Source organism: Lynx canadensis, chromosome B4, assembly GCF_007474595.2.
Source record: "Lynx canadensis isolate LIC74 chromosome B4, mLynCan4.pri.v2, whole genome shotgun sequence".
NCBI classification, from domain to species: domain Eukaryota; kingdom Metazoa; phylum Chordata; class Mammalia; order Carnivora; family Felidae; genus Lynx; species Lynx canadensis.
This window is the reverse complement of record NC_044309.1, coordinates 94,090,487-94,114,092: the sequence shown is the minus strand read 5'-3', so window position 1 is coordinate 94,114,092 and position 23,606 is coordinate 94,090,487. Positions and strand designations below refer to the sequence as shown.

The 23,606-nt window shown below is 42.7% G+C and overlaps 1 protein-coding gene across 1 annotated transcript in view; it reads right to left on the bottom strand.

The window, feature by feature from the left end:
* MYRFL (myelin regulatory factor like) overlaps positions 1-23,606 on the bottom strand; it is a 124,214-nt gene that overhangs the window by 33,768 nt on the left and 66,840 nt on the right. Inside the window, exons 11-13 of the mRNA XM_030322294.1 lie at positions 17,398-17,598; positions 7,993-8,101; positions 7,135-7,244 (exon numbers count right to left, since the gene is read on the bottom strand). Of these exons, the coding sequence (XP_030178154.1) occupies positions 7,135-7,244; positions 7,993-8,101; positions 17,398-17,598 (420 nt within the window). The remainder of the gene's footprint in view (positions 1-7,134; positions 7,245-7,992; positions 8,102-17,397; positions 17,599-23,606) is intronic.

Sequence of the window (23,606 nt, the reverse complement as noted above, 5' to 3'; positions counted from 1 at the left end):
GAACGTTTACCTCCGACAGGAAACTTATCGCCACTGCCAGTAAATGAGTTCTGCTACCTCCCTTGATGAGAAAAGATTAGATTTTTAAACCAGCTGCTGACTAGGACATTTAAAAGCCCCCATTTTGGGGGAAGGGGAGCAGGAGATACAGGCTTCCAGTTACGGAATGAAGAAGTCAGGGGAATAGAAGGCACAGAACAGGGAATACAGTCAGTATACAGCGGTAGGGTAATAGTGTTGTGTGATGACAGACGGCAGCTGCACTTGTGGTGAGCGTAGCATGATGTACATAAACTTGTTGAATCCCTGTGTTGCACACCTAAAACTAATGTGACATTGCGCATCAACTCTCTTCAAAAGTTAATGATTTTAAAATAAATAAATAAATAAATAAATGCCTACGTTTGGATTCTGGGCCAGCCATATGAACTCAAACTAATATCAATTTTTTTACAACTCAGTTATTCTGAATAAAAACATAGCATGTGTCATTCTGTCAAAAAAACATCAATCATTTCAAAGACAGCTAATGTGGTAGCCATCTCTGAGTGGCATCTGGAAAAAAATTATCAACAATTAACCATTTATTAGGTTAATCCTACATTACAGACCTAAAAGTTGTGGTCTTTTTTTTTTTTTTTAAGTTTCTTTCTTTATTTTGAGAGACAGTGTGAGCTTGAGCTAGGGAGGGGTAGAGAGAGAAGGAGAGAGAGAAAAAGTCCCAAGCAAGCTCCCCCTTGTTAGAGCAGAGCCTGATGCGGGGTTTGAACTCCCAAACTGTGAAATCATGATCTGAGTCAAAATCAAGAGTTGGCTGCTTGACAGACTGAGCCACACAGGCACCCCAAAAGTTGTGGTCTTAAGAAAACTTATATTTAAAAAAATCGTTTAAAAAAAAAAAAAGCAATTGCTTCCATGGGGGAAAAAGTGATTAAGGTAGAATTTTAAGTTGCTATACTAAAGTTGTATTTACTGAGAACTATAAAGAATAAAGTAATTTGGTCTGTATAGTAATGAAAGTGACTTTATAATCCCCCCAAACTTGCTGAGCCAGGTTTTGGACAAAGTCTTATCTGATGCTGAAATCCATGCTCTTAACCACCTTGCCATATACAATCGGTGATTTTTCAGTCATCAAAATCAACAATATTTTGTTAACGTTCATTTTCTTCCCATCCCGTCTCTTTCCTCCCCATGTCCTCATCCATCCTCTCTGCTCACTTGGCTTTCTGACACTGTGCTTGCCCCTTAGTCTCCTGCATTAGCCAAACCCTCTCAGCCTTCCCAGGTCTCTTCCTTCCTCTCTGGGCCTCAGCTAGAAGAAATCTGCTGCTTTTAGTCAACTTGCTTCTTATTCCGTAAGAACTGAAAGCCTATAGACCAGGCAAGTAGCAGGAAGTAGGGGTGGGATGTCCCAGGAAGCCCTTGTAGGGAAGCTTCTCCTAAGCATCATGTCACCAGATCTGGTATTTCAAGGGAGCCAGAAATCCAAAATTTGCGTGAAGATCTCCTAATTTTTTAAAGTTATTTATTTATTTATTTATTTATTTATTTATTTATTTATAGAGCGAGCAGGGGAGGGGCAGAAGGAGAGAGAGAGGATCCTAAGCAGGACACGGGACTCACAAACTGTGAGATCACGACCTGAGCCAAAGTCAAGAGTCAGATGCTTAACTGCCTGAGCCAGTCAGGTGCCCCTAAGATCTCCTAATTTTTACAGATATGCAATAAATTTGAAAAATTTTAACACACCATGAGGAAAAGAAGAGTGTAAGCCAGACTTGGCCACAGGCTTCTGATCTGTGACCAGCATCCGTAACCTTTCCCTTATTAACATCTTCACCCATGTCTGCAGCTTCTCCTCAAGCCCTACTGTGCTCTCAGTCTCCACACTCCTACTCGCCACTGGGCATTTTCATCCAAATGTTCAGATGACATCTCAAACTCAAAATTGAACTCATTTTTTCCACTAGAAAACCACTTCTCCCATCAGATTTCCTTATATTAATAGAACTACTTCTCTTCTTTATTTGAGATTCAGAAACTCAGCCATTAACATAAACAAATTCTTACGAGAACCCACAATATACCAAATACATACTAAACAGCACAAGACTGACAAGGCACATTCTCTGACCCCGAGAAGCTCACAGTCTAGTGGAATAGATATGGAATAGAAACAGAATGACAACACAATATGATAAACATTCTAGAAGATGTTATATTCAGAAGCCTAAACCAATGTAGAGACAGGATCAATCAAGGCATCACAGAATTCATTAGGTCATTCAACCAGTATTTGTTGAATTCCTACAGTACTCTAAGCCCTGGGCTTGAATCCACAAATAAAGTATAAGAGATATAGCTTTGAAAAATATAGAAGATTTTTGGAGTCACACAATTAACCAGGGAGACTGGCAAAGAATAAATAGGCAAATAAGATAATTCCAGCTAGGGACAGAAGTCTCCAGGCTGTTGTGAAGAAGTTTGCAATGTGCCCCCTTCACAGAAGCCCAGCTGAGGGGCTGGATGGGGTCTGCACTAGCCCAGAGGAGGCACCTTTTTCTAATTACAGCAAAGGCATCACGTATCCTCTCAGTGGTCCTGAATCTTACAAAACAGTGAAACCAAGTGATGTGGAGACTATTTTAGATGAGGTGGTCAGGGAAGGTCTTGGCAGTGAGATCTAAATGATGAGATCATCTAAAGGAAGGATCTTAAGGGCAGAGAACACTCAACAGAACAGCTCTGAGGCAGCAACAAACTTTGGTGAGCATGAGAACAGAAAATAAAAGTTGTAGGGGAGGGGATAGGCAAACCAGATGTGCCCATGTGTGCAGAGACATGGTATTATGAAGGTGTTTTGGGGTTGGGGGGAGTGGGTGTGAGTGTTAGGAAATGAGTTAGAAACAGAAGATTCCATCCAGATTGTGGAGGGTTAGCAATAAACCAGTGAAGAGCCAAAGTGGAAAAGGGAGATCGTATGATTAGAGGTGCTTAGTTTTGTTTTTGTTTTAGGGAGAAAAGTGAGAAACATAAAGAGAATAAAGAGGGAGATAATAGACAAGATATGTCACCAAAGTTAGAACAGCAGCACTTGGTGTCTAATCAAATACTGTGCATGAGAAAAAGGAAACTTTGAAAGGCCATCTGTGATGCTCCACCCTCAGTCACACCTTTGGACCCCAAGGTCCACCACTGTCTTCTGTCACTTGTCTCTCAGTCCCCCACTTCCTTCTCATCTGTGAACCCCTGCCTAGTGTCCACAGACAGGAGCACTGAGCATCCCACAGTACTTGTCACACTGTCATTCAGAGTTCTATTCTTACGTCCTATCTCATCACCCCGCTTAGACACCCCGCTTAGCTGCTTGAAGATAGGAACCCTGTCTTACTGAGCTTTGCATGACTCAAACAGACAGTTCCTGCCACGTTACAGTTGAAGGAAAAGAGAACCAATGAAAAGTAACTACATATTAAGGCATAGTAGGGTGGCTTATATCATGCTATTGTAACATACACACACACACACACACACACACACATTACTCAAGGCCTAGTTATTCGCAGAGTGAACCTCATCTTTATAGAAGCTTAGTTGTAAATTCACTTCAGGCCACTCTTACATTTATTGAGCACATTTTTCTTACACCAAACACACCTAATAATACTGCTCAAGAAATGTAGCCATCTGGTCCTAAATAATCACAGAAATCAATAAAGTTGCCAAGCGAAGAGACAGATGAGTAAGCCAAACAGCGAAGCCCTCACGGTCTAATGCAGGGTTAGACTGCGGTGGTCACCTGCCATGGCTCCTGGCTCTCAGGACCAGCCCCCTCCCATCACTGAGCTTTCACTGGGGTACACGAACCATGAGGATTTTGTAAGAAGAAGCAAATTATCCCAGGTAAGAGAAGTTCATCGTGCACAGTCATCTGTCCTGAGAGACAAAGGTGACTTATACCAACTTTGACCGACAGCACTAATCTCCAGCTCTGGTTGGTTACATGGGCAGTCTGTAAAGATCCAGCCATTTCTGTTTCTTACTTGGGCATAACGTTGCAAAACGTGCATATGGAAAATATAGCGCGGTCACGGAGAGCAACATTTCAACATTTTCATGTGCATTTCTAGTTTGCGCTTCAGCTTCAACAAAATTTTCTTTATTAAAAAGGGACATTCAGGGGCGCCTAAGTGGACCAGTCGATTAAGCGTTCAACTCTTGATTTTGGCTCAGGTCATGATCTCATGGTTTGTGGGACCGAGACTCATGTCAGGCTCTGCACTGTCAGCCCAGAGCCTGCTTGGGATTTTCTCTCTCCCTCTGCCTCTGGCCTTCCCCCACTCATGCTTGTTCTCAAAATAAACATTTAAGAATAACTAAATTAAAATAAAAAAATAAAAATGGGACATTCAGTGGAAGAGAAATAGAGTGTAGAGGGAGAAACTGTAACTGAACCTGACCTATTACTATGGTACACGAAGCCCAGGAAGTCCTAGAGAAGTTCCTTAAAACAAGCAGTCCTGGATATGGCAACCAAGGCCAACATGGCACCCACACAAATGGGTAGGAGGCCAGGAAACCAAGAGGCTCCCTGTATATCTTGTCCATTGTACAATTAACAAACAGCATGGGGCAATAGGAGTCACATTACCCATGTTCTTAATAAGAAAGAATAAAGGAGATATTCTGTGAAGTATTTATAATGTAGTGGAGGGATATTTCACAGTGTTGAGGATTAAACCAGCAATTGAAATCTATCCTCAGAAGTGAACCAAGGTGGAAGGCCAGGCTTCAGAGCATGGAGGTGTTCACCTGCTCTTAGTGTTACAGATTCTGTAAACGAGGGAGGTCTTGGTGATGTCCTCATAGATTGAATCACTACAAGATCCTATTACTCAGAGAATCACAATCTGTCCATTCTGGACTCCTGTCAGTTTGATTTACTTATAAACTGAATGCTGCCTTGGCATGGATTGCTTCTCAAATGACAAATAAGCCTGGCTGCCTGCAATAGGAATACCAACCCTTACTTTCCCAGGGCTCTAGGCTTGCCTTCTTAGGAATGAATTTGGGTTGTAGCCTCTGTGGGGGACTGAGGGAGTGGGTAGCCCTCGGAACTGCTGTTGCTAATAATCCTGACTATCCTCATTCAACTCAACTGGGAATGGGAAGACACGGGGCCAGGGGAGAACTAACGATTTTCCTGAAGAGTGACAATCATAAGGCCCTGGACGGATGTTACCTACACAGAAAACACAGAAATCTCTTCCCTGGGTGTTCCAGCAAAGGACCACAGCCAAAAGAGATATGGCTGCTACCAAATGAGTAACCCCAAGAACCCTACCTTGGTAGCCTAATGACACATTCCCAAGGCTGCACCCTGAGCTTGATGGCTGTGCCTACATACTTTTCTCTCACCCAGGAAGCTTCTAGAAATGCAAGACAGTGAGGATGACCTTATTACATGAATCCCTCAGAATATCCCTTATCATATATGTATGATATATGATATATGATATGTGTGAGAGAAAGAGACAGAGTGCAAGCAGGGGAGGGACAAAGAGAGAGAGAGAGAGAGACAGAATGCAAAGCAGGCTCCAGGCTTCAAGCTGTCAGCACAGAGCCCAATGCAGGGCTATGAACCGCGAGATCATGACCTGAGCCAAAGTTGAACACATAACCGACTGAGCCACCCAGGTACCCCACCCTTATCTTATATTTTAAGTAAATAATTGGGAAACTTCAGTACTTTATTATTAAAAATAGATTTCTCATGATAAACCTCTCAAGGGTAGCCCAGGTCTGAGGGCATGACCCAAGAGCTGCTTCTATTCGAGATGGGTCTGGGAAGCAGGAGTAAGTAACTCGACCTCTGCCCCTCTGTCCTTGCAGTCTTGGGGCAGAGCAGGCCATCCAAGCCCATTATCTAAGTATTTGTTGTCCAAGCACTTGTAGGGAGAAGACCGAGGAAGGACCCAGCATGGAAAGGCACCATCTATCCACCTTGCTACTCCAAGTGTGGCTTGCTGACCAGAGAGGGTGGAAAAATTGGCATCACCTAGAGGCTGGTTAGAGATGTAGGATCTTGGGTCTCACCCCATTATTGCTGAATCAGAGTCCGTATTTTTTAAGTTCCTTCACTGATTCACGTACACTTTGAAGTTCGAGAAGCACTGCCCCCGTGAACTGACAGATTACAAATTAGTCTCAACTCAGACATCTCTCCCTACAACTATAACATCCCCATGTCAATCAGTTTTCCCTCCAGCATCAAATATAACAGTGCAATGTACAGCATGTCAGCAGCAGGGTGAATTTGCCAACCTTGCAAAAAATGCAGGATTTCACAGAATTCATAAACCTGAGCTTGGAGAACCACTCAAGCCACACACACACACACACACACACCCACACACACACACACACACACAGAGCAATGGCAAGCAAGGGAATGACAGCCTTAGACCCCTTACCAAGAGAAGGGGAGCTCATCTACAAGATGGGGACATTCCTTCAAAAGAGAATGATTTGAATATCAAAGAATTCAGATGGGCCCTTGGGAAAAAACGATGAGGCTCATGAATATCTTTTTAAGACTGACCCACTTTATGTGTTATGAAAATGGAACATACAACTTTGTTGAAAAACTATGCTTGAAAAGAAAAATCAACACTCCATTCAGCCTTTAATCAGGCTAAGAATTTAATTATTTGATCCTAATGACGACCTAAAGTATATTAGATGAGATAAATTACACTTCCTCAAGTTTGAGTTCCATTTTCTAAGACAAGGCTGATCAAATCTTGCTGTCACTATTTCACATGACGTTGGGTCACATTTTAGTTGTGCTCCTGTTAAGTGGACTTCCCCCAGGCCAGTTTTTCTCCGACAGTTAAGACCTGCTCCACTCTACTGTCACTGTTACATATTCCTTTTTCTTTTTTGCCTTACGGGGCTTCTTTTTGGTACCTCTGAACAGCTTAGCATAACTGATACCAATTACTCCATAGCTGAGTGAAGCTTTCTTTTTACTGTCTCGTTTCCTGGTTGGAAGTTTCAGTTCATGTGGTACCACAGAAAGGGGTTCACCATGGGGTCATAGCTCCAATGGCAGATCTACTCAGTGGTTACCTTATCGACCATGAGGAAGTTCTCCAGCGTCTCCCCATTTTCACAGGTGACATTACCGACCTCTTTTACAGCTCTGGGCAGGATCTCTCGTACCTCCTGGGCGATCATTCCTAGACACAAACACTCCCAACAGGTTTAGTGAGGAAAAGACCTTTCTGGAGAACATCCTCCCTAGCCTACATCAAAATGGAAGGCTGACAGCCCCCTCCAGGACATCTTTGCAAATACATGCTTATCCCCTCACAGCTTTCGCTTTGATCTAGGATACATTTGAAGCAAAGAAGGAATTTTGAGCCCATAACCACCATAGGATTAAAAGCAGGGGTGTCATTTTCTTGACTTTTCCTTGAGACTCTGGGCCGGATTTTGGAAGGAGGGAGTAAATACCTTCAAATCCCTGTATATAGAAGTAAGGGTGGGGCGTTAGCTTGATTTCCTTTCTTTTCTTACAGGAGGATTTGCCACCTAAATGGTCCCTCTTTCTCTAGGATTCCTGGATCGGAGTACAAACACCACTCTGCCCCTTCTCTGACCTAGACTGACCTATTCCACACCTCTCCCTCTCCCGGGTCTGCCTTTTACAGCTGGAGCTGTGATCTGCCCCCCAGCTCTGAGCAAGATGATTCCAGTGAAAAGAAACAATATATTCAAAATATTCTGCCAGTACCTTGGAGTGTAGGAGTAAGGATGGGGGTGTTGAGTCAAGATGACACAGAAATTTCTCTCACCTTTCCTGTTCTAGTGATTACGGATTTCACAGAGGAAATCAATGCCATAGCACACAATCTCCACATAAAGAGGGAATTGAACTTTTAAGAGTTGACAACACAAAATTAAAAAGGGAATTTGTGTGCATACCTGTTTGATGGGCAGTGTTTATTCCCATTGAAGATGCAAACTCTGGTTTGTAGTCGTATTCAACAATCCTCATTTGGGCTATTCGTCTCAGCTGCTCATTTGTGTCAACCTAATTTAATTAAAGAAGAGCGGATTTCACCCATTTAGATATTTCCCATTCAAATCAATGCCCAAAGAGACCCAGAGAAATTAGGAATGTTGACAGCAGGGTTCTTTCCTCTTGTCCGAACTATTTTAAGGAAAGTTTATGTTTTTCTCCTCAGAGAAACCAAAGCTTCAAGGTCCATATCAATGACTTCCATCCACTGACAAACTGAGACAGAGTTTTTATGTCTAAATTACAGGGTGAAAGCTCCCCCATTCACTACTCTTGCATTTTTTCTCTCCTTTGAGGGGTGAACTCTCCTTCTGAGAATGGAGACTGATCACGTTAGAGAGAAAAAATCGCCACTCAGGATTGCAAGGGATCATTTCCAAATGGACATACGGTATAAACACCAAATAAATATAGGCCAACCTTGTATTTACAAACTGAAAATGCTTAGTTCAAGTAACAACCTTTGAGGAATGGATATAACTACTATATCATTGATTTGCTTTTGGACATTTCACTGGAGAAAATTTCCTCAAGTGGCAGGTTGCAAGGCTGTATTGTTCACCTGCTGGACCTTCCAAGATCCAGACTTTCCTCTCCTACAGACGGCTTCTCCCCCAAACCACTCTGGTCAGTGATGGTGTGCTTCTCTGAGCTCACTTCTTTTACAGGTTATTGAAGGTATTCCCAACTTCCACTGCCAGTTCCTCAAAATAATGTCACTGGGTCCCAGCAAAATGATAGTAATACACAATAGAGTGAATTTTTCCTAAAGCTAAATATGTTTCATTCAAAGGATTTCCTTTTGAGTTTTTTTTTTAATGTATTCATGGTAATAGTAGAATCAATTTTTATAATGACCTTATTCTATAAGTAAAATGCTGGTAGCTCTTTTTCTTTTCTTTTCTTTTTTTTAAATTTTTTTAAATCTTCATTTATTTTTGAGAGAGAGACAGAGTGCGAGTGGGGGAGGAACAGAGAGAGGGAGACACAGAATCTGAAGCAGGCTCCAGTCCCCAAGCTATCAGCACCGAGCCTGACCCAGGGCTCAAACTCACAAACAGCGAGATCATGACATGAGCCGAAGTCAGAGGCTTAACCGACTGAGCCACCCAGGCACCCCACCCTTTTTCTTTTAGGATTTTCTCTTAGGCTATAATTTTCTTTTAGGATATAATGATTACAAAACCAGTGGTCTCTTGGCAATTAAAATTATACTGCCTTGACATTCATCCATGTATTAGAGTAACCAAAATTGCTTTGTTGTTCTTGTTTTATGAACACCCTGAAATGGCCTTCAACTCCTCCCTTGACCCACTCTGTTGGGTGAGTTGGAAAGCTCCTCCGATATCATTAAAAGTTCCCTGTCCTTCACTAGTTTGGCTGATTGTGAAAAATTGTGGCTTGACACTTACCTGGCTAACTGTGCAAACTCTATTTCAGGTACTTCTTGGGAAGTATAATTTTGAGCTCACTGTTATTTTGATACTTGCTGTCATCAAAAGTCTGGTTCAATTCATTTATTCACTGTATTATTCAACTAACATTTAACAGTCACCTTCAACATACCATGCACTACACTAAGTGCTGGGACTTTAAAAAGTGATTGCTTTTTAAAAGTTTGTGGTCAACTAATTGTGCAACCTGAAACCATAAAACTCGTAGAAGAGAACACAGGTATTTCCCTGACATCAGCCACAGCAACATTTTATGTCTCCTAAGGCAAGGGAAACAAAAGCAAAAATAAACTATTGGGATTACATCAAAATAAAAAGCGTTTGCACAGTGAAGGAAACCATCAACAAAACAAAAAGGCAACCTACTAAATGGGAGAAGATATTTGCAAATGATATATTTGATAAGGGATTAATATCCAAAATATATAAAGAAGTTATACAAAAAAACAAATAATCTGATTAAAAATGGGCAGTCAATCTGAATACACATTTTTCCAAAGAAGACATCCAGAGAGGCAACAGACACAGGAAAAGATGCTCAGTGTCACTAATCATCACGGAAATGCAAAGCAAAACCACAGTAAGATATCACTTTATACCTGCCAGAATGGCTAGAATCAAAAAGACAAGAAATAGCAAGTGTTGGCCAAAATGTGGAGAAAAATGTATTATTGGTGGGAATGTAAATTGGTACAGTGTTTTTGGGAATGTGAATTGGTACAGTCATTGTGCACTGTTGGTGGGAATTAAAACGGTACAGCCATTGTGGAAAACAGTATGGAAGTTCCTCAAAAAGTTAACAGTAGAAATACCATATGATCCAGTAATTCCACTGAGGAGTACCCAAAGAAAGTGAAAACATTCATTCAAAAAGATATATGCACCCTGTGATTGCTGTAGCATTATTCACAATAGCCAAGATATGGAAGCAACCCAACTGTCCAATCTTAGATGAATGGGTAAAGAAAATGTAGTATATTCATACAATGGACTATTACTCAGCCATTAAAACATTGTGAGGTCTTGCTATTTGAGACAACATGGATGGACTTCAAGGGTATTATACTAAGTGAAATAAGTCAGACAAAGACAAATACCATATGGTTTTACTTACTTGTGGAATTAAATACAAACACAATTAAAAACAAAACAAATGAATAAACAAGCAAAAAGCAGGTATAGAGAACAAACTGATGGTTGCCACAGGGACGGTGGGGATAGGCAAAATGGGTGAAGGAAAGTGGAAGATACAGGCTTCCAGGGGCGCCTGGGTGGCTCAGTGGGTTAAGCATCCGACTTTGGCTCAGGTCATGATCTCACGGTCTGTGAGTTCGAGCCCCGGGTCAGGCTCTGTGCTGACAGCTCAGAGCCTGGAGCCTGCTTTGGATTCTGTGGCTCATTCTGTCTCTCTGACCCTCCCCCCCCCACTCAAACTCTATCTCTCAAAAATGAATAAATGCTAAAAGAAAAATTTTAAAAAAAGATACAGGCTTCTAGTTATGGAATGAAAAAGTCATGGGAATAAAAGGTACAGCACAGGGAATATAGTCACTGGGGTTGTAATAGCCATTTATGGCAACTATACTTGTGATGATAATAGCATAACACACAGAATTGTTGAATCACTGTGCTGTACACCTGAAACTAATGTAACGTTGTGTGTTAATTATATTCAAATAAAATATAAATAAGCAAAATAAAAATTAAGAAAAACTTTAAAACAAAATGAAAATGAATAAATAAGTTTTCTAATTGTCTTGACTTTGTAGCATACTGTTTCTCTGGGATTACACATTCCAAGTTTCCTAAAATTTAGACCTATTAAATGAAATTTTTAAAAAATGTTTGTGGGGCACCTGGGTGGCTCAGTCGGTTAAGCCACTGAGTTCAGCTCAGGTCATGATCTCACAGTTTGTAGGTTTGAGCCTCGTATCAGGCTCTGTGCTGACAGCTCAGAGCCTGGAGCCTGCTTTGGATTCTGTGTCTCCTCCTCTCTCTGCACCATCCCCCCCACCCCCCACCTCACACCACTCTGCCTCTCTCTCTCTCAAAAATAAACATTAAAAATTTTTTTTCTAAATGTCTGTGGACTAGACAGGCAGACCCATCATAAATGAAAATGTGAGAAATGCAGGATGAAAATGGAACTATGGATCGAGAATTTGGCAGCTCCAAGGAGGACCCCAAAATATTCCTAGGGGAGCATAAAGAAAGACTTCCTAGAGATGGCAAAACCCCACTGAGATCTTGGCTTATTTCGATCTTCAAATAAGTTCTGCTCCTTTCGCTTCAGGCCTTTGGCTCAGGGCATTTCCCAGCCTTGAAAGCTCTTCCTTCCCACTCCTACCTTCTCCCCCAACTTAAACATCCCTTCACCAGGGAAGCATTTCTTGATTTCCAACACCAGGAAGGGTCCCTTTGCCTGTGTGCCAATGGGAGCTGTTGTTTTTCTTCATAGTGCTTATCACGGTTATCACCAAAGTTGTGTCACCTTCATTATCTGTCTTCCCTATAGGATATATACCCCCTGAGGATGAGGACAAATCTATGGCCATGGTTTTCTGCTCACCACCAAATCACCAGTTTCTAGTACAATTCCTTGCATGTAGTTGATACTCAACTAACATTTCTTAAATAAATTAATAACTTAATAAATAAACCTCATACGAATAAATTTAAGAAAGGAGTTCGTCAGGGAAAGATGCAGGGTAGAAAGAAGGGACAGAAAGAGTAAGGCCAAGACCCAATGCTAGACCGAAAGAACACCATGAGTAAAGTGCCAAGGGAGTAAGTTCCCTGAATGTCTGCCCAACCAGGGTGGAGTTTGGCATTACTAGACTGTAAAGATTAAGGCCAGAGCAGGGAGGGCCTTGCAGGCCATGCTAGGGAGGGGCAGTCACAATCTCACATTGCCCTGTGCACACAGCTATCACTGTGAGCTCCTATATTCAGCAAATATTTAATGAACAGCTACTGTGTGCCAGGTGCTATCCTAGGCATTGGAGATGCAATGAATATTTCTTACTCAGAGTTTAGATTTTTTTTTTTTTAAAGTTCTATTTTTGAGGGCAAGTCTCACATCTAGTTGATCTCAGGACCTCTGGAGTGCCCAGCAGAGTGGCTCACATGTTATAGACACCCCAAACCTTCAATGAAAGAAAAAGCCATGAAAGAATGAAGGTAGTGAAACAGCAGAACAATCCCTGTCAATCAGGAGCCAGCGTGGCATGGCCTTGCACTAGCCAGGCCCCACCCAGTTCCCCATTCCCTGCACCCTTGGGAATCCTGTGGCTGCTTTGCCTACTTTTCATTATCCCCGTGGTTCCTGCACGAGCCCTCATGGGTGACCTTTGCTGCCAACAGGAAGCAGAGGAGGCTGTGTCCTCACTGAGGCTGTCCAGGCTACCCAGAGGGAACATGACCCCTGGTGACTAAGCTGGATCCTTTAATGCATTTTCCCCCGAAGGCATATTGCTGGACGAAGCATATTGTGGGTTTGATGGTATTATTACCATTGTGCTTCAGAGAGATTTTTGGCTGAAGAAAATTTTCAGGGTTGGTTTGGGGATCTAAACCCCTTCTACAACAACGTTTCTATAAGACAATGCTCTTCTGGTTTCTAATGTGGGGCTGTACTTTCCAAAGTTAAATATAAACTGCCCATGCTGCACACTCCCTCTGTGTACACTTGACCTAGGGAAAGCCCTCGAGGCAAGGGCTGTGCCTTCTCAGAATCCTCCTCCAGGAGCCAAACACTGGCCAACACTTAACACCACACCTTGCTCATCCACGTGGGTTGAGTAAGAAGCTAGAAGCTGAATTCAGGTGTCTGAGGTGACCTTGCCCACAGCAGTTTCAGAAAGTTTTGACCCTGAATGTACATGGCCATTGTGGTCATGCTGCCTCAAGCCCAAGACTTCTCTATCATTTTTCTTTCTTTCTTTCTTTCTTTCTTTCTTTCTTTTCTTTCTTTTCTCTTTCTTTTTTCTTTCTTTCTTTCTTTCTTTCTTTCTTTCTTTCTTTCTTTCTTTCTTTCTTTTTACAATCTGAGAAGCATTTATTCTTGAAAAACTGCTGGACTTTGGGTAAGAACAGTAGGAGTCCATGGCATTCTTGCCTAGGGCTGTGCCCATCTCTTCACCACTCCCAGCTCGGTGGGCTCAGAGGTGCACTCCTCAGCGAGGGAGACAATGCAGACCAGCCCCTGTGCTGCCCAGATCAAAGGGACTCACTCAGTTTGCAGTGGCGGGTGACGTCTGTAAGGCTTCTCTATCATTAACCCCAGAACTGCACCACAGAAAAGTCATTCTTGTCTGTGGGACTCCACAGTTTGTCCAGGGAGGGAGATCCTGTTATCCACCATCTGGCCACAGCCTAGACTATTAGTCTCGCATCAGGAGCAGCTTGAGTAACACTGGCTCACCCCAAGTTGAGGAACTTCTGCATCTGGCTTCTGGCCCTTGGAGACTTTCATCTTAACTGATTTCGTTCCTGGTTTTTATTTTGGAATCTCTTGTAACCTTGTTTTCAGCCTTCATCATAAAATTGCATTGATGCGTTCAACTTTCAGCTTCCTCACTTTTTTTGCATTGGCCTTGATGATCTTCACGCTCTTCTGTTTTCCAGCATATCATCTCCACCCTAATTTTGCTGTTTCCATTGAAAGAGCTACATTTCCTTCTGCAGTCTGTAGTCACATCAGTAAACACAATGTTGGGATATGTTAGGCTGCTCCTCATTAAGGCCGACCTCATTTTCCCAGTGGGTCCAGGGCACGGGCTTCGGTCACATCTGCTTTATCTTCTCCGTGTCTTGTAGACGTGTCCAGATGAGCACAGGGATCTCCACCAGGACTCTCTATGCAGAGTGCTCATGTGCTTAATACCTACAAAACAACCTCCATCGCCCTGAGTGAAGATGCACAGAGCTGGGGCAAGGAAGCAACTTATATTTATTTCCCCCTCCCCCAATCATTACAGTACTGGGCAATGTGTTTGGCCACTATGTTTTGCAACAGCTCATCTGGAAGCCAGCTCTGGTTATCATGCATCCTTTAACAATGAGAAATTGCCTCAAGTCCTATGCTTGTAATCAGATCAACCAAGGGCCCACTTCCCAGAGCATTTGGAGGAATGGCTATTCTTAAAAGTTGGGCAAACTGGGGCGCCTGGGTGGCGCAGTCGGTTAAGCATCCGGCTTCAGCCAGGTCACTATCTCGCGGTCCGGGAGTTCGAGCCCCGCATCAGGCTCTGGGCTGATGGCTCAGAGCCTGGAGCCTGTTTCCGATTCTGTGTCTCCCTCTCTCTCTGCCCCTCCCCCGTTCATGCTCTGTCTCTCTCTGTCCCAAAAATAAATAAACGTTGAAAAAAAAAATTAAAAAAAAAAAAAAAGTTGGGCAAACTGAGTCAGGAGGAGGTGAAGACAAAGTTCACACATCTGTCAGCCCCATCATCAGCATTATCATCGCCTCTTTTGTCTGTAATGGTGAACAGGACTGGTAAGTGCGTCTCTCCCCATTGGATGGGGGCCCCCAAATGTGGGGCCCCTTGATTGGGTGGAGGCTGGCAGCACGGGCTATGAAAAAATTCACCCAACGCAGAACAAAGGAGATAGAAGTTTAGTGAATATACCACAGGAGGAGGGGCAGGCAGTGAGGGAGAGGCTGTCTGCAGTGAGGTAGGTGGATGGGGGTTGTAGTTGGATGGGGAAGGCAAGGAGGCATGGGGACATATGGAATTTTCCCTTTCCTGGTAACCATGCCTGGTTGTAAGTAGCCCATTGGTTACTTAAGGCCTATGGATATTTTGAGGTGGGTCACCTGATGGGTCGGTCTGTCTGTGTTCAGCATCATGGTCTCTGTGAGCCCTTTCTACATTCCATTGCTCAAGTCTGTTGCCTAAAAGCAGCCTCTACGATAAGATTTCTAGAGATCTATATTTCATACATGTGGATAGACCTATTAAAAACAAATATATTAATATGAAATAAGTTAATAAATGAATTACATGTAATTTGCATTTTATACAAGTAAGTAATAATATCTATTTGTCCCGCTAAAGAATGCTTCACGTATATGAGCTTAGAAGAAGCCCTTAACACAAGTGAATTGAACATGAGCCTTCCCTGCTCACAGGAGAATAAACAGAAGCACAGGACATCTCTGGGCCAAGGTTCCTGGGCCAGCGCTTGCCCGAATCAGGACTAAACCTCCTTCCACCATCACGCTGCCGTGAGCAGGCAGGGGAGACAGAAATTCCACATTTGGAGCCTGGATTGGGGTGACATTTTATTTACACAAGAAGGTGTCATGGAAGGGATTTGAGAAGTTCTAGGGAAGCTTGTTATTTTAAGACAATATGTTTTCTTCGGACAAGGGGCAGCGCCCGAAGACATCTGGTAAGTGAACTGTGAAAGCCTAATAGTGGCGAGAGGAGCTGTGGAGGACTTTCCCAGCTTGTTATCTTCCATTTGCATTTAGATAAGACCTGTAGGGAATTGTATAGACAATTGCAAAAGTAAGTTTGAGTTGGTGTGATCTGAAACGCAGACAGTTTATCTCTCTCTAGAAGTCAAAAAAGCACAGTATCTAGGACTGGAATCGGGAAATATACGTGAGAACTTTCTAGCCCTAAGAGTTCCCATCCGGCTAGCAGGTCACAGCTCTTCGAACATGAACCACAGCTTTGCAATCAGTATAAAAGTCTACAATTACAACCATTCTTTGGAATGCACTCAGCAAAGGAGGACATTCCTTGGCCGGTTTGGAAACACCAGTGCAGATTTGCACTGGGAAAGGAATGCGGTCTGGAAGAATGGCCAATGATTTACAGATTGTGTCTCCTATTCACTAAAAAAGAATAAGGGAAGGAGGTTAAAAACACAATTCCGCCACAGCCTCAAAAACGCTTACGGGAGCAGCAGTGTGAGTGCAAAGGTGGAGAAGTGATAGAAGCAGTGAATGGGAAACAGACTTAAAGGATGGAAGAGCTAGAACCTGGAGTGGCCAGGCTAAGGGATTAGCATCTTAATCCTAATCTCTTAGGTCTTCATAGCAGCTGTAACTTGCCATGGTGATTCACTTCTTCTTATCTCAATGTGTAAAAACAAATAAAGGACTTGGCGGGGTCAAGCAGAGAGGCACCGTTTCCATCTTACAGATAAAAGCACTGGGTTGGGGCGGGGTTGTTCCGCCCAGGGCGAGCCTAAAGTGGAGAAGCACCACCTGATTCATGAGCCTGATTTCTGCCTTCCACTAGGTAACTGTCTTTCCACAGAGGGAGGAGGTCTTGGTCTAGAGCCTCAGGCGACGGGGATTGACCTTGGTGGAGGCTAGGGGTGGGAAGAGGAGCTTCTCCAACTGCTCCTCAGAGAAGGACAATGAATGGGGAAGACCATGGCTGGCAGGGCTGGTCCCAGGGACTCTGGGAGGAAGAGGCTGGGGGTCTAGTAGAAATACAGGCAGGGACTGGACTGAGACAGTGCTCAGATGAACAGGGAAATGGACATTTGGAGACAGAAAGGAAAAGGCAAGCTTCAATGGCTGACAATGTGTGGAAGGAAAGGCAATGGCCCATGGAAAATAGCTGAGAGACTTCTGCTTGGGAAGCCAGTGCTGTGCTGTCACTGCCCACTGCTCCTGGCAGGTGAATCCATTCTCCTGGGTAGGAGCTACATTACCCTTTCAGCAGAGATGCCTGTCGGCTCCAACATCCATAACCGTTACGCATTGTGTTCATCCCCTATAAACAGGTGACATATAGAGACGCTCTGTGCGAGGTGTGTCAGAGTCCAGGAGTGCCCAGCACACCTGACTCAGGTGTCAGCGGAGGCGCCCAAGGCCTGCCCTGTGCTCACCTCCTGGATATTGTGCTTTGCCCTGCTGTCAGAGGGATGCATAATTGTCCCCATCACTTTCATGTTGCCACAGACGACCAGGGCCTCATCCGGCGCATCTGTATTGATTCCCACTCGACCATGACAAACAACAGATTCTGGAACTTGTCCTCGCTGCCATAATGCATCACTGTCATTTTCAAACTGCCCAGGGTTAGAGGCCTGGAAAAAAATACAGAACTATGTTACCATTGAAGTTACAGTAGCAAATAGATGATTGCTTGATTCCTCAGAGCAGGGGAAAACAGAATGTTATGTAAGTCTTTCACCTGCGAATCATATATCAGATGGGACATTCTGACATATCCAAATAACTGTGGCACCAGAAGAGCCCCTAACTGCTCTGCTGCCCATGAGCAGGAGCTCAGCATGCCATGGTTTGGGACGCCCAGTCTCTATTGCAACTACGTGGAGTTGAGAACGTGTAAGTTATACTGGGTGGATGATAAGGAAGAAGAAAACTCAAAACGACCTTCTTTTCAGGGATGATAATATTAATAAGGATTTAAAACCAGAACCTTACATCAGAAGATACTACGAGTTTATTAAAGCCCAGATAAATAAAAATACTTTGCATTTAGTTAGCCCTTTTATACTTTCAAAACACTTTAATATTTATGATTTCATACACAATTGACAAGCAAATGACAGGACAAATATACTTTACACCTCAATGATTCCCCAAACACAGATGACATTGAAAAAGGATAACAACAGCTACGTTTGTTGCGTCTAGTCCACATCCCCATTCTAGGAGATGTGTACCATTCCCCTCATTTTACAGATAATCGAAAAGACTCTGTGCCCAAGGCCACAAAGCTAGTAAGTTCTGGAGCTGGACCTATACTTCCTTTAATTATTAAATAATGATTCTGACTTCTCCTATCAGAAGTAGCCCTGGCCAAAAGCAGTCTTCAACGAGAATCCAAGTGAAACTATTGAGATTAGACAAAGTTCTGGAGATTCTGCTCTTAAATGAAAGCCTTTGCTGAGGGATTCTTCACTCTACTGCCTTCCCTCTTCCCCACCTCCTGGGGCTGCTGAACATATTTCCAAATATCTTTAAGTAGGGATCTCTGAATCCCTCCAAATCCTCACAACAGAATTAATGTTTTTAACATGATGGCCTATTCTTCTAAATGTGAAACTTTCGTGTGTTTGAGGCAGGCTGTCACAAATTCAGACAAGCACTATAGACCCTGATCATCTAAGAAGTCAACGCTGACACCAAAGTCTTGACTTTCAGCCTTTCTGGGCAGCCCAGGGGACATTGCAAACTCAGGACCTGAATATGCACAGATCATCTCCGGAGAATACTTGAGGCACCAGTAACAGTGGTTTCTTCAAGGCCAGGAACTGGGAGATGGGAAACTGATCTGGGAAGGAGATTCACTGCTCAACTTATACTCTCTTGGTATTGTTTCAATGTTTTTGCCACAAGCATGTGCTACTGATTTTAAAATAATAATTTTTTAAAAACCCATAAAGTTTAGTTCTTAGTTTGGGTTCAGTTGAAGCACGTGTAGGAGTCTCCAAGGTTTTCATTCTCACCTGTCTGAACCCCAAGCTACTTGGAAGAGTCAACCATTGACATTTGATAGGCGAAAGCAGAAAAGAAGTAAAAACTTTGAACATCATTTTGTGTCAGTTAAGCAAAGAGCTTTGTTGCAAGGTCCCTAGATCCTCCTGGGTTGTGAATGGCAAATTGGCTTTGACCCAAATCCTTCTATAGCAAGCAGTCAACTAAAACCAACGGTGTATCATATAAATGTTGATGTATTTTGCTCTACCTTGAACATAAGGAGCCACTACAAGAAAACAAAATAGACAGTGATGGATTTTTTTTTTTTCTTAATGAGCTTTGGAATAATTGTTATCATAAACTTGATATCATGTTGGAATAGCAGATAAGGTAGATTCAATTTTTTGGAACAATTATAACAATCTCACTTGGCTTTCATCAGATGAAAACTCAGATCCCTAAAATATGTTCAGATCATTTGGGAAAGGGCCGCATATCTGCAATTTGCCAAATAAATAGACCTATGGAGGAGTCCTCCTCGTCATTAATGGGAGATGTCATAAAATCTGCGAACTTTCTTCCCCCTTCTCTGGTATCCGCAATCTTAATGTGTCAAAACAAACTGTAACGTACTAGCTCTTTCTGGAATTATGAAGTTGTGTTCCCATATGGTCCATTGGTGGTTCATTGATATCAAACACTGAAATGAATCAAAGTCTCCAAATACTTTTATTATTTATCCCACAGCCCCATATATGTAGGGAAAACCTGAACATTTTAATCTATGTTATGACACAAACTGGCTGTGTGACCTTGGGGCAGTCACTTAACCTTTCTGTGCTGACTTTTTTCTTTGAAGAATAAAGATAATAATGACTTCTTTACCTATCTCACAGCGTTGTGGGAATTTACTGAAATCACATATATGGGAATACTTTGCAGAAATGAGGAGGAATAATCTCAAATTATCCTTAAAACACTGCTGTGCATAACAACTACTGTCCAACCAATACAGGCATACCTCCTTTTATTAAGTTTTGCTTTATTGCACTTCACAGATCATGCATTTTTTTTTTTTTTTTTTTTTTTTTTTTACAAATTGAAGTTTGTAGCAACCTTGCATGAAGCCAGTCTGTCTGCACCCTAGACTATGGATGTCACAGTGTCTGCTCATTTCATGTCTCTGCCACAATTTGGTAATTCTCACAATATTTCAAACTTTTTAATTTTATCACCATTACATTTGTTATGGTGATCGGTGATCAGTGATCTTTAATATTACTGTTATAATTTGGAGAGCCACAAACCATGCCACAAATCATAAGACGGCATAACTTAATCAATAAATGTTATATGTATTATTCTGACTGTTCCACAAACTACCCATTTCCCCATCTCTCTCCTTCTCCTCGGGCCTCACTATTCTTTGAGACCAAGAATATTAAAATGAAGCCAACTAATAACCCTACAATGGAATTTAAGTACTGAAGTAAAAGGAAGAGACGCATGTTTCTCACTTTAAATCAAAAGCTAGAAATGATTAAGCTTAGTGAGAAAGGCATGCTGAAAGCTGAGATAGGCTGAAAGCTGGGCCTCTCGTACCAGATAACCAAGTTGTGAATGCAAAGGAAATGAAAAGTGCTACTCCAGTGAACACACGAATGATAAGAAAGTGAAAGCCGTATTGCTGATATGGAGAAAGATTTAGAGGTCTGGATAGAATATCAAACCGACCACAACGTTTCCTTAAGCCAGAGCCTAATCCAGAGCGAGGCCCTAACTTTTCAATTCCATGAAGGCTGAAAGAGGTGAGGGGGCTGCAGAAGAAAAGTCTGAGACTAGCTGAGGTTGGCTAGGGTTTAAGGGGAAAAGTCATATGTATAACATAAAAGTGCAGGGTGAAGCAGCAAGTACTGATATAGAAGCTGCAGCAAGTTCTCCAGGAGATCTGAACAATCAATGATGATGGCTTCACTAAACAACAGATTTTTAATGTAGATGAAACAGTCTTCTATTGGAAGAAGATGCCATCTAGGACTTTTGTAGCTACAGAGAAGTCAATGCCTAACTTCCAAACTTCAAAGGACAAGCTGACTCTATATTGAAGTCAGCGCTCACTGACCATTCCAAAAAGCTTCAGGCCCTTAAAAAGCTACCCTAAGTTGGGATGCCTAGGTGGCTCAGTCGGTTAAGTGTCCAACTTTGGCTCAGGTCATGATCTCACGGTTCGTGGGTTCAAGCCCTGCATCAGGCTCTGCACTGATAGCTCAGAGCCTGGAGTCTGCTTCAGATTCTCTGTTTCATTCTCTCTCCCTGCCCCACCCCTCCCCTTGTTCTCTCTCTCTCTCTCTCTCTCTCTCTCTCAAAAATAAATAAACATTAAAAACATATATATTTTTAAAAGTTACCCTAAATCTACTCTGCCTGGGCTCTACAAATGGAACAAAACCCAGAGGCCAGCATATCTGTTTGCAACATGGTTTACTGAATATTTTAAGCCCACTGTAGAGATCACCCAGAAAAGAAGATTCCTTTGAAAGTATGACTGCTTATTGATAATTTACCTGGTCATCCAAGAGCTCTGATGGAGATATACAATGAGATTAACATTGTTTTCATGCCTGCTAACACAACATCCATTCTGCATCCCATGGGTCAAGGAGTAATTCTGACTTTCAAGTCTTATTATGTAAGAAATATATTTCAGAAGGCTACAGCTGGCATGGATAGTGATTTCTCTGATGGATCTGGGCAAAGTAAATTGAAAGCCTTCTGTAAAAGATTCACCATTCTATATTTCTTTTTATTTTTGTTTTAAGTAGGCTCCATGTCTAATGTGAGACTGGAAGTCACGACCCTAAGATCAAGAATCGCATGCTCTCCTGACTGAGCCAGCAAGGTGCCCCTAGGAGTCACCATTCCAGATGCCATTATGAACATTCCTGATTCATTGGAAGAGGTGGAAATATTCATATTAAAGGAGTTTGGAAGAAGTTGATTCCAACCCTCATGGATGACTTTGAGGGGCTCACAGCTTTAGCGGAGGTGGTAGAAAGAGCAAGAGAGCCAGAATGAAAAATCGAGCCTGAAGATATGATGAATTGCTGAAATCTCATGCTAAAACTTTTATTGATGAGAGTTGCTTCTTATGCATGAGAAAAGAAAGTTGTCTCTTGAGGTGGAATCTACTCCAGGTGAAGATGCTGTGAAGATTGTTGAAATGACAACGAAGGATTTAGAATATTACATAAGCTTATTTGATAAAACGACAGGGTTTCAGAGGACTGATTCCAATTTTGAAAGAAGTTCTATAGTGGGTAAAATGCTGTCAAACAGCATCACATGCTATAAGGAACTATTCATAAGAGGAAGAGTCAACTGATGTGGCAAACTTCACTGTTGTCTTATTTTAAGAAAGTGCCAGGGCCACCCTAACCTTCAGCAACCACCCCCTTGATCAGTCAGCAGCCATGAACTTTGAGGCAGGACCCTCCGCCATCTCTAAAAGGTTCCGTCTGGAGCCGAACCCGCAATGTCTCTGAAATATGCCTGTAATCATTCAATCTGCTCTCCTCAGCAACACAGCGGCAAAGTTAATGAAATTCTGCCAGGGAGCACCATTCACTGAGTAAAATGTAAATGGCGCCCTCTGCAGGTGCTTGGAATAGGAAATAGCAATTAACAGTAATTTGAGGTTTGTTCTAAATTTGGAATGGAAAGCTGGAATTTCTTTGCTTTCCATTGTTTGGGCTTCTAAAGCAGCAGCCAAAGAGCATAATAGGAGAGCCTGAGTTGAGGAAGGCAGTTAATAACAAATCAATTTTTGTATCTTTTGAAAGGGCTATGGAAAATGGGCCCAGAAACGCTCCCTACCAGTGTTAGTCAACGTGTGGTCTGGAGGTCAGTAGGCAGCAGCATCGGCATCTCCTGGAAACTTGTCAGAAATGTATATTCAACTTACTGAATCAAAAACTGTGGAGGTGCCTGGGTGGCTCAGTCGGGTAAGTGTCCAACTTTTGCTTTCAGTTCAGGTCATGATCTCACAGTTCATGAGTTCGAGTCCTGTGTTGGGGTCTGTGCTGACAGAGCGGAGCCTGACTGGGATTCTGTCTCTCTCTCTCTCTCTGCCCCTCCCCCGCTCAAGTTCTCCGCCCCCCACCTCAAAATTAATAAATAAACATTTCAAAAAAACCAACAACTGTGGAGGTGGGACCCAGGTATCTCTGTTCTACTCTCCAGGAGATTCTTTGTACCATACACGCCTGGTCGAGTTATCTCTTCCATAGTTAACCAGCAAGTTGAATCCCAACTACAGGGTGAAATGGACACTGCTCCACACACTGATTCCTCTGGGTAAATAAAAAATTCATCTGAACTCCAGAAGAGGTGTGTGTGTGTGTGTGTGTGTGTGTGTGTGTGTGTGTTAGGGGAGGGAAGGGGGTTTTGTGGAAAAGGGTGAGAGCTGGTAGCAATGAAGATGCCCTACTCTACGCCCATCCCTCTCCATCCCTGCAGCTGCACTATTTCTTTTGTTCTCCCTGCCCCTGTTTGTCAGTTTTCCATCTTAGGGCAGTGCAGTTTGCAGGGCAGTAAAGGGGGACTTCTTGGGGACGTGCCCATTTATATTCTTCTGGAAAAGAAACTGGAA